The 10,441-nt window shown below is 39.5% G+C and overlaps 3 protein-coding genes across 4 annotated transcripts; 1 reads left to right on the top strand and 2 right to left on the bottom strand.

The window, feature by feature from the left end:
* Positions 1 to 2,264: 2,264 nt before the first annotated feature.
* LOC103966597 (N-alpha-acetyltransferase MAK3) lies at positions 2,265 to 3,246 on the bottom strand. Its single transcript, XM_009379775.3, has 2 exons — positions 2,761 to 3,246; positions 2,265 to 2,653 (listed from the first exon to the last, which is right to left on the bottom strand). Exons 1-2 carry the CDS (start codon positions 3,178 to 3,180, stop codon positions 2,441 to 2,443), a joined length of 633 nt encoding a protein of 210 aa, XP_009378050.1. The 5' UTR covers positions 3,181 to 3,246; the 3' UTR covers positions 2,265 to 2,440.
* Positions 3,247 to 4,142: 896 nt separating this feature from the next.
* LOC103966593 (cytochrome b-c1 complex subunit Rieske-4, mitochondrial-like) lies at positions 4,143 to 5,915 on the top strand. The gene is made up of 2 exons (XM_009379770.3): positions 4,143 to 4,515; positions 5,008 to 5,915. The coding sequence occupies exons 1-2, from the start codon at positions 4,335 to 4,337 to the stop codon at positions 5,649 to 5,651; spliced, it is 825 nt and encodes a 274-aa protein (XP_009378045.2). The 5' UTR covers positions 4,143 to 4,334; the 3' UTR covers positions 5,652 to 5,915.
* A 549-nt stretch (positions 5,916 to 6,464) lies between these two features.
* On the bottom strand, positions 6,465 to 9,297 carry LOC103966594 (protein COFACTOR ASSEMBLY OF COMPLEX C SUBUNIT B CCB1, chloroplastic-like). Of its 2 annotated transcripts, XM_018652228.2 has the most exons (5): positions 8,757 to 9,297; positions 8,546 to 8,664; positions 8,078 to 8,230; positions 7,805 to 7,961; positions 6,465 to 7,571 (listed from the first exon to the last, which is right to left on the bottom strand). In XM_018652228.2, exons 1-5 carry the CDS (start codon positions 9,171 to 9,173, stop codon positions 7,542 to 7,544), a joined length of 876 nt encoding a protein of 291 aa, XP_018507744.2. In that variant the 5' UTR covers positions 9,174 to 9,297; the 3' UTR covers positions 6,465 to 7,541. The 2 variants fall into 2 exon arrangements, with proteins under 2 accessions (XP_018507744.2, XP_009378046.2); XM_009379771.3 differs by lacking the exon at positions 6,465 to 7,571 and having other exon boundaries at positions 7,578 to 7,961.
* Positions 9,298 to 10,441: the final 1,144 nt, after the last annotated feature.

Consider the following 10,441-nt stretch of genomic DNA (forward strand, 5'->3'; position numbering starts at 1 on the left):
GGCCCTGATCCACACCCTCACGATTTTGTTTCTGGGAACTCACACGAGAACTTCCCAATAGGTCACTCATCATAGGAATGCTCTCGCGCGAACTCGCTTAACTTCTGAGTTCGATGGAACCTGAAGCCAGTGAGCTCCCAAAATGCCTCGTGCTAGGTAGAGATGGGAATATACATATAAGGCTTAAAGATCCACTTCCCTAGGCAATGTGAGATGTTACAATCCACCTCCCTTAAGGGCCCGACGTCTTCGTTGGCACACTTCCAGCCAGGGATTGGCTTTGATACCAAATTGTCACATCTTGGCTTGGGCCCCCACCACACCCTAGGCTCGCCTCCGCCGTAGCACGATATTGTCCGCTTTGCCCCCAACCACACCCTTACGGTTTTGTTTCTGGGAACTCACACGAGAACTTCCTAATGGGTTACCCATCCTGGGAATGCTCTCGCGCAAACTCGCTTAACTTCGGAGTTTCGATGGAACCCGAAGCCAGTGACCTCCCAAAAGGCCTCGTGCTAGGTAGAGATGAGAATATACATATAAGGCTTAAAGAATTCACTCCCCTGGGTGATGTGAGATGTTACATTTTCTTTTTTAAAAACATGATCTATTAGAGGATGCAAGAAGATAAACAGTTTGGATTGTTGATATTATATTCAGAGTTTTACGATTAGTGAAATTATTGTTTGATGTTTATAAAGTTCCTACAAACTATATGACTATCGACTCATATTTCAGTTAACCGTAAATATCGAAATGTGATATCAAAAATATGAACTGTTCATCTTCTTACATCTGCCAGATGATCATGTTTTCAAAAAATAAAATTTTAAAAATGAAATTCAATAAGAAAATAAAGTGTAAATGACAATCGACGATTAAATATAAATTTAAGGTTTATGGATTATAGTGTTGGATTTCAAAGTTGACCCCTTCATGAAAGCTATAAAGATTGTCACTATGAGTGATTGTATATTTTTTTACATTTTTTACACTTCTACAATAATTATTATTATTAATTTTATTAATTTTGCCCTCAAATAAAAAACATTATTCATGAGAGTTTGGACGTCGATCCCTCCCTTATCCTGATTTCATATTTGGAAATTTCTTTTAACCCTAGTATCTCTACACCCGACCTATAAAATTTAAGTTTCACCAAAACCCGACCATGGTAAATCTTAACGAGACAAAACTAATAGTCTAAGTAGAAAATGTGAGTTAATGTAACAAGTCAATACTTAACATCTTGAGGATATAAGTGGTAGAAAATGCACACAAGGGTATGACCATTTTGATGTGAGTGTCTCGTCAAAACCTTGTTGGGTTAGCAAAAATCTACAAAAAAAAAAAAGAAAAAGTTATGCATGCTAATGCCTCAGGCAAACTTATGAAAAGTTGACTTTGGCAATGACTTCATGAAGAGTTCGGCAATGTTGTTTTGGAACAAGATTAGCTTGAGTTCAATTATTCTAATGCTTTTGCTAATGCGATGCAAAGGTAATAAGCTTGGTCTTGACTTTGTTAATGTACTCTTGCTTGGTCTCCTCAATACATTCAACATTATCTTCAAAGATCGTCGTTGGGACTTAACGATGGATGAAAAACCACATTTACATTGAATATGCTCAACAATGTCTATTTTATGAACATTGTGAGGTGTAGTGAGCTTGGCACGATTTGAAGATTAATATTATGATATCCCTAACGATAAAGATATAAACGTATGGTAATGTGTCTGACACTAAGTTGTTTTCGTTTAATTACGAGTTGGACCTTCGTAATGGTTTCTATACTGCTACCACCATTGCAAGATTCGTATTCCAGACAGATGGTTTTTAAAGGGAAGTAGTCTACCCAGTTTTGTCCCCATAATCTCTGTTTTCTACTTTGATGTTCAGATGGTATGTCGTTTTCTTATTGTTTCCCCTACCATTACAACACACAGGAAAGGTTTGAGATCCGCATGGACTGTTATCCTCTTACCGTTGAAATCCATTAAAGGCTTGAAAGAAACAAGTGATCCCTGAAGGGCGCCGCGACTTCTTTGGGGAAGGGCTTAGCAAAGCAGAGGTAACATTTTCTCCAATGAAATGTAGGTGGATCGTCTGAGTTGTTTGTTTTCTTATCGGCCGTCCGCCCTCGGCTACCTCATTCTTTGCAGCAGCAGATTGGCTGAAAGTCGCAGCTGAGAGGCCGGACTACAGACATACTCAAACGCAACCTGGTAATGGTAGCTATATGTATGAATATTACAAGTTCGATCAGTGTAATCTATATTGCTGTTTTCAATTAAATTCTCAAGCTCTGAATTGTTTGATCAAGTAGAAAATTGGTGGGAAGAACAAGTGAGTCGAATTTGAGTGCACACACATTACAAGAAAAGCTTGTTGAATCTCTTGAATCTCATCGGGTGAAAAGGTAAAGCTGCGAGCCAAAGTCAATCTTCCATGGGCAATGGCATGGCCATGTTGTCATTATTAGCCTGGGATTGGGAAGGAAGAGAGTAAAGAGGGCGGGGAAACAGCAGCTTCAGACGAAAAGCATCCACCCCGTTCAAGTAGTACCGGAATAGCCTCTTTGCCCGTATAAATCCAAGACGCCCGTACAGCGCCAGAGCTCCTTTATTTGTCACTTCTGCCTCCAGCGTTACCTGAATCCAATCCAATCCAATCAATCAAGTCATTCATTCGTGACAACGGCGGCTAGGCTAGGGCTCCAAAAACGGATTGATTTTATTTTACGAAAACAGAGAGATACCTCTTCGCAGCCAGATTCCTTCATGACTTGAATAGATCTGGTGACTAGTTGGGTGGCGATGCCTTTGCCTCTGTACGGCTTGATGACGACGAGCATGGCGATGTACCCTCTGTAGGTGTTGCGGTGCTCCCCCATCTTACACACCACCGTCCCCACGCACCTGCCACCGTGGAACGCCATGAAACACAGCTGCGGCCACAGATACACGAAGTACCGATAGGTGAAGATGGAGTACGGCTCGCTCAGTTCTTGGTCCACCAGCCCCATTATTAGAGGCAGGTGCTCTTCTCCTCCATAGCTCACGTACTTTATCTCCGACGCCTCCGCCGACGACAAATTTACGTTCTCAATCTCACGCTCTCCTCCTCCGCCGCCGCCGCTTTCTTCTTTCTCTTTCTTACCGATTCCTTCCAACTCCATCACTCACTCTTTCTTCTGTGTTTCCTTTTGTTGTCCCCTTTCTGTGTTGAGGGATTTTGTGCGTGTGGGACTCGACGCTATTTAGACGACGCCGACGACAATGCAACTGGACTGGACTGGCCTGGCCTGGGCCAAACCTTTTAGGATGTAGGCTCATGTTTGAAAACCAACTCTTAGTGCATATATTTCCATGACTGGCCCAATCCAAGTCTTTAGTCCATCATAAGGTTTCACATTTTAGTACAGGGACATATTCGGGACGAACGCACTTATTTAAGTTGCAGTTATTTTTTTCCATGTTGGCTTTATACATGGATAGACATAGTCTGGTAGGTAAAATGAGTTAACTAACGTTATGTAATCCGAAAAAAGCCGAATTATTGTTAACTCTTGTCTCTTTGGAGAGGTTCCGCTTTGGTCTCAGCAGTTATAGCTTCCACAATTTAAACTCTATAATTCACTAATTATTACAATTTAAGAACAGTGACTTAAATTTGTTAAATTTTTTAACAAAATTAGCAAGCTATGGGCCAATGCGATGTGTTTTAGACTTGTTAGATGTCTAATTTACCCTTGCACTTGGCATTCATGTCCGCTAATTTTATTAACAAAAATTTGACTAAATGATTTTATTATCTTTAAATTGTAAGAACCAGGAATGTACATAGGTTAAACTTAAATATATGAAACTTGTAAATAAAAGGTTTTAGGTTTGATTCTTGTCAAAAGCGAATTTGTACCATATTATTGCTAGTATATTATGAGGTTTAATCTACTTTCCACCTAAAAGGTAAAAATATCGTTTGTTAAAAAAAAAAAAAAATTTAGTGTTGATAACAAATTTTAACTAAAATTTGGCAAACAAAAGAAAAAGATGAATGGGATTCTGACGTGCCAAAATCACGGCCACCAGCTAAATATAAATATATCGATAACACGGTCATTTCCCTATTGTTCTAAATTCCCATCGCAAAGAGAAAATCTGGTTTGCCCATTTTATCCCTATCCTTCTCTCTCTCTTGTGCCCCGTCTTTCTCTACGGGCAGCATCTGTATAGCAGCGAAAGCCGAAGGCCATTTCGCAGCGTAACAGTCGTAAACCTCAAAACTCAGAAGAATAATTACAAAAAGAAGAAAAAGAAAAAGGAAAACAATATGTTGAGGGTTGCGGCGAGGAGGCTCTGTTCTGTGTCCGTGTCCCCATGGAGGTCCAACCTAGCCGCCACCGGCACTGCCTCCTCCTCTATCCTGTCTCCAAATCTCATCGACGGCCGTGACTCCTCCGATGAGCTCAGATCCGCCTATTTCACCCCTGACTTCTATCTTCCGTCCAGAGGTTAGGGTTCCCCTCATTTCTCTCCCTCTTTCGTGGCTACTGGTTATTTAGGGTTTTTTCCCCCAAAATTATCGGCAGGAATTTCATCAGAATTTATCGCTGATTTTTTTGGAATAGGTGATTATTGATCTTGATATTGTGTTTGCGTGTATTATCTTTATGAGCTGATTAATGAATATTTTAGTTTAGTTTAAATTTAGCTCCCATTGATGGTGAGTTTAACTTTGGTACCGTAATAATGCTGTATATTTGTGTTAGAAATCTATTTATGCATCCCTTTCACAAATTTCTGTTCTAAATCACGTATTGAAAAATAAAAGAAATAAAAGACCATGAAAAAAAGCTCATGAAGCATCAAGTTGAAGTCTTTAAAAGCTAACTTTTCTAAAGTTCACAGCTTTTAGTAATTATTTAAGTCTATGCGGAATGATGCATGTAGCTCCGTTGGGTCAATCAATGGCTGCTTTTGTTCTAATCGATCGATTGCTTCAGGTTTTGTGTCTGGTTCAGTGACCCCGTCCCAGGACAACAATCTAGTTCCAGACGTTCCTCCAACTGTCGCAGCTGTCAAGAATCCTAGTTCAAAGATAGTTTATGACGAGTACAACCATGAGCGATTCCCTCCAGGTGACCCCAGCAAGCGTGCATTTGCCTACTTTGTCCTCACAGGCGGGAGGTTTGTCTATGCTTCTCTGATTCGTCTGCTTATCCTCAAGTTTGTGCTAAGCATGTCAGCCAGTAAGGATGTTCTTGCTATGGCCTCGCTGGAGGTTGATCTCTCCAGCATTGAGCCCGGTTCAACTGTGACTGTTAAGTGGCGTGGAAAGCCAGTCTTCATCAGACGCCGCACTGACGATGATATCAAGCTGGCAAATAGTGTAGATGTTAATTCTCTCCGTGATCCGCAGCAAGATGCTGAGAGGGTTAAAAACCCGGAATGGCTCATTGTTGTGGGAGTTTGCACGCATCTGGGTTGCATTCCCTTGCCTAATGCTGGTGATTTTGGTGGATGGTTTTGTCCATGTCATGGTTCCCACTATGATATTTCTGGAAGGATCCGCAAGGGACCAGCACCATACAATCTGGAGGTACCCACTTATTCATTCTTGGAGGAGAACAAGTTACTGATTGGCTGAAAACCTTGGCCTTGTTCTCTAGCGGACCTGGTCGGTTCTGGATGAGTTCTTTTTCATAATCAGATAATGTCGAAGATTTGTTACCAACACTTTTACTTTTACTCTCTTTTCCCCTTTGGGTTGTTTAGAAATAGGGTTTGGTGTTGGTATTGATTGTCAATAAGTTGCCTTGGCTTTGCTGAGCATCAACTGTACCAAAGGCTCCAAACTTTGCTGAACTGAGGATTCTGTTATTTGAGAATCAAGAAAACTTTATTTATTCTATCTATTAAGGCTTATTACTGTTTTTTACCAAATTGCATAATGGTGCCCTCTGCCTCGTTCATTAGATGCTGTGTTTGGATGAGGGATTGCAAAGTAATAAGGGATACGGGTTACTACGGTACTACGGTAGTAGTATGAATTGTTTTAAAAACAAGAGATAAAGGGATGTGTAAATGACTTGTTGGAATGATCATATAGTGCATTTTCAATCCCTCTATCTAATGTTTTCTTATAGTACAATTCTTACTAATTTAGCCTAAATCCGCGAAGGTGTCGGTACTCAAATGCATGATAAGAGTTTGTGACAACCCTGTAAGGGAGCAGAGTTTTGAAGCCAACTGAACCAATCTATTTAGTAGTTTAGCCTGAATCCGCGAAGGTGTCGGTTCTCAAATGCATGATAAGAGTTTGTGACAACCCTGTAAGGGAGCAGAGTTTTGAAGCCAACTGAACCAATCTATTTAGTAGTAGTTTATAGTTATATATATATATATATATATATATCGGTCAAATTGACTGATTGTGTCTACATATCTCAAAATCTTTCAAGGATCTAATACAAGAACAGCTTCATTTCCTAATCTCTTCTCTGACTCTGAGCAAAACATTGCAATTGAATACAGAGATAGAGGTATTTCTTTATCTCTCGAATATGCCCTTAACATACACCATTCCTTTCTCACTCAGTTATATATATATCGGTCAAATTGACTGATTGTGTCTACATATCTCAAAATCTTTCAAGGATCTAATACAAGAACAGCTTCATTTCCTAATCTCTTCTCTGACTCTGAGCAAAACATTGCAATTGAATACAGAGATAGAGGTATTTCTTTATCTCTCGAATATGCCCTTAACATACACCATTCCTTTCTCACTCAGTTATATATATATCGGTCAAATTGACTGATTGTGTCTACACATCTCAAAATCTTTCAAGGATCTAATACAAGAACAGCTTCATTTCCTAATCTCTTCTCTGACTCTGAGCAAAACATTGCAATTGAATACAGAGATAGAGGTATTTCTTTATCTCTCGAATATGCCCTTAACATACACCATTCCTTTCTCACTCAGTTATATATATATATATATATATATCGGTCAAATTGACTGATTGTGTCTACACATCTCAAAATCTTTCAAGGATCTAATACAAGAACAGCTTCATTTCCTAATCTCTTCTCTGACTCTGAGCAAAACATTGCAATTGAATACAGAGATAGAGGTATTTCTTTATCTCTCGAATATGCCCTTAACATACACCATTCCTTTCTCACTCAGTTATATATATATCGGTCAAATTGACTGATTGTGTCTACACATCTCAAAATCTTTCAAGGATCTAATACAAGAACAGCTTCATTTCCTAATCTCTTCTCTGACTCTGAGCAAAACATTGCAATTGAATACAGAGATAGAGGTATTTCTTTATCTCTCGAATATGCCCTTAACATACACCATTCCTTTCTCACTCAGTTATATATATATCGGTCAAATTGACTGATTGTGTCTACACATCTCAAAATCTTTCAAGGATCTAATACAAGAACAGCTTCATTTCCTAATCTCTTCTCTGACTCTGAGCAAAACATTGCAATTGAATACAGAGATAGAGGTATTTCTTTATCTCTCGAATATGCCCTTAACATACACCATTCCTTTCTCACTCAGTTATATATATATATATATATATATATATATATATATATATATATATATATCGGTCAAATTGACTGATTGTGTCTACACATCTCAAAATCTTTCAAGGATCTAATACAAGAACAGCTTCATTTCCTAATCTCTTCTCTGACTCTGAGCAAAACATTGCAATTGAATACAGAGATAGAGGTATTTCTTTATCTCTCGAATATGCCCTTAACATACACCATTCCTTTCTCACTCAGTTGAAGCTCCTTTCTCATTTGGTCTACTTGCTGGTCATCCCCTTGAACGATGATCTCTGACTGTTCACCATCGTCTATGACCATCATTTTGACCTTGATCTGCTCCTTTCGCGATGCTCGCTTCCAGTAATATGCACCCCTGTGTTCCATTTTGAAAACATCAGTACATTTTCTAGTTTTGGAGCACTCGTATGCACCTTGACACAGATAAGTGAATTGGAATTGAAGCATGTGGGTGCATTTTGCACTACTTACGCCAACGGACTTAAGGTGGTGAGCCAAAACCAGTTATTGCCGAAATCGGGAACAGTTATGGTAAGAACAAGAGCTACGCTTGCAAGGCTGATGCAGGTGCAAAAAGTGAGCAATGCCGCTTGGCCTCGACTTGGAACCATCATGCCTTCAAACCTTCGTACCAGTCAAAGACAAGACGGAAATATTTGAGCATGTCTATTCACTCCCTATTTGGTATAGATATTGTTACAACACCCAACTCCTTGGCAATTTGGCAATGCCAAGCAAACAATAGAAACCACAGTAATATATGCATGTATGATGATATTAATGGAGAATGCAATTATGCAACACATGGAAATTCCCAAAGAAACAGATAACATGTCCATATATAATTGCAGCATCATTCAATGTACATTGAACGAAGAAATGGATGTCAACTTTCAAATTGTGTAAGTTGAAAGTAGGTAAGGTGGAGGTGGGCCTTACGTAATGGTCTCCCCTCGATCAGTGACCACAAAATTGTTGCGAGTGAAAAAAGAGAGGATTTCACCGGCGACTTGGCTTGGTGCCTTCTTCTCTTCACCTACAAACGTCTTCTGCACGACCTGATATCCTCGCGTTTACATATGTTCAGACTCAGTTCAGGCGCCCATATTGTTTAAGTGAAAATTGAGGGCATAATTACAAAATTACAGACCTTGGATTTAACAGAACGTTTGATGAGGGACCAAAGGCCAGGAACAGAGATGACGAAGAGACCCAGGGATGTGTAGTAACTGGCCAACGAATAACCTACGGCGCCGTCTGCAGCTGCAATCACAAACAAGAGGGAGCTGCTGATGCTGCTGCTGCTGCTGGATGCATTGAGTTGCTGCGGTGGTTCCAGTAAGAGAGGTACCAGAGACGACGACGTACTAATAAGAGACTGGTGGAGGGAGCTCATCACCACCTCTCTCTTCTTGTTGGTTCCTGAACTTCCTGATGAACGCTGGCTCAGCCGCCATGGCTGCTGCTGCCTCTGCTGGTGGTGAGTTTCGTGGAGTATTTTCAGAGGACGAGAACTGAGAGGATTTGGATGCGGGTGCGGAGGGGATGATAGCACTTTCGCTGCCATTGCTCGCTCGCCCCCTCTCCCTCAAGAAATAAGTGAGAGACAGATGGAGAGAGATAAGGATTGAGTTTTTCTGTTTACTAGCATAGAGACGCCTGGCACTTCCTGCCTGTGGACTGTGGAGGTCCAACTCCTGAAGTACAGACTGAAATATGTGAACGTGATAGACTGACTGACAGCCGAGCCAAGCCAAGCCAAGCAAGCCAACTGCCGGCTCCCTACGAACGAGATGGATAATGGCCGTGTTGGTGTTTGGGCCTATTCCCTCGTAAATGGCCCAAATATAAGAGCGTCGAGGCAAGTAGTGTTCGCTATTTTTGGACACACAAATTAACGCGTTCTTCAGTCCAAGTGGCCTCAAATAATATAATAGTCTAAGCCCATCAGTGTGTCCAACAAGTGTACCAATTTACTGTGTCCAATTAGTTTTAGGGAGTTTTAATATACGACTTGACAAGGCCTTTCATAGTGGTGAGTTTGATCTTTTACATATAAGATTAGAAACACATCGTGCAAAATCTCATGTTTTTTAATATAATTATATATTTACACTAAAGAGTGAGAGTTTACGTTAGGTCACAAGATGTGTCCTGCAAAATCTCATGTTCAAACACCAAAAAATTGCAATAAAAAAAAAAAAAAAAAAACACTTGAACTAAGTATAGGGCTTGTAGTTCAAGTTCGATAATAGCATTTACCTTTACATTGGATGTCTAAATTTGATTCACCATATCACCAAGATTAATAACTAAATGAATGAAAAGTAGATAGGTTTCATAAGTTTTGGGTATGAAAATGAAGGTATCCCAAGTAAACACACCTTAGAAGACTTTAATTTAGTATTTATATTTTTTAATATAAGAGCATCTCCAATAGAGATGTCAAATTTAAAACATCAAAATGATATTTGATGGTATGTGTGGTAATTTGGCATTTTATACAATTTTTTGCTCCACCCAATATGTCAAGTAACAATATTACTCTATAAATTTTTTAATCTCTCGTAAGGTCTAATTATTGAGATAACCAATTAAATTCTTGACACACAGTAACATTTATTAAAAATTTATTAAATGGATTTGACACCTTTTGACAATTTTGATAGCAAAAGGTCTTGCCTTCAAATGACTCAATGCCACGTAAAAAACTGAAGGTTCACTTGGAAAGAATTTGATGCCATTTTTACTATTATATGTCTATGTGGTAGTTTTGATATCTCATTTGAAAATGCTCTAACTATCTCACTACACGTATGAGGCAAGCTCACATTG

This window comes from the organism of the source record quoted next, unplaced genomic scaffold, assembly GCF_019419815.1.
Source record: "Pyrus x bretschneideri cultivar Hongxiangsu unplaced genomic scaffold, Pyrus_bretschneideri_v1 Contig13, whole genome shotgun sequence".
Classification (NCBI taxonomy): domain Eukaryota; kingdom Viridiplantae; phylum Streptophyta; class Magnoliopsida; order Rosales; family Rosaceae; genus Pyrus; species Pyrus x bretschneideri.

Excerpts from the sequence above, each read along its gene's own strand:
- LOC103966597 (XM_009379775.3), bottom strand. The coding sequence starts at position 3,180 with ATGGAGTTGGAAGGAATCGGTAAGAAAGAGAAAGAAGAAAGCGGCGGC. Across the intron at positions 2,654-2,760 it reads AGGAATCTGGCTGCGAAGAG|GTAACGCTGGAGGCAGAAGT; the intron begins GTATCTCTCTGT and ends GATTGGATTCAG.
- LOC103966593 (XM_009379770.3), top strand. The coding sequence starts at position 4,335 with ATGTTGAGGGTTGCGGCGAGGAGGCTCTGTTCTGTGTCCGTGTCCCCA. Across the intron at positions 4,516-5,007 it reads CTTCTATCTTCCGTCCAGAG|GTTTTGTGTCTGGTTCAGTG; the intron begins GTTAGGGTTCCC and ends CGATTGCTTCAG.
- LOC103966594 (XM_018652228.2), bottom strand. The coding sequence starts at position 9,173 with ATGGCAGCGAAAGTGCTATCATCCCCTCCGCACCCGCATCCAAATCCT. Across the intron at positions 7,962-8,077 it reads ACCACCTTAAGTCCGTTGGC|GGGTGCATATTACTGGAAGC; the intron begins GTAAGTAGTGCA and ends AATGGAACACAG. Across the intron at positions 7,572-7,804 it reads AACTGAGTGAGAAAGGAATG|GTGTATGTTAAGGGCATATT; the intron begins GTGTATGTTAAG and ends GAGAAAGGAATG.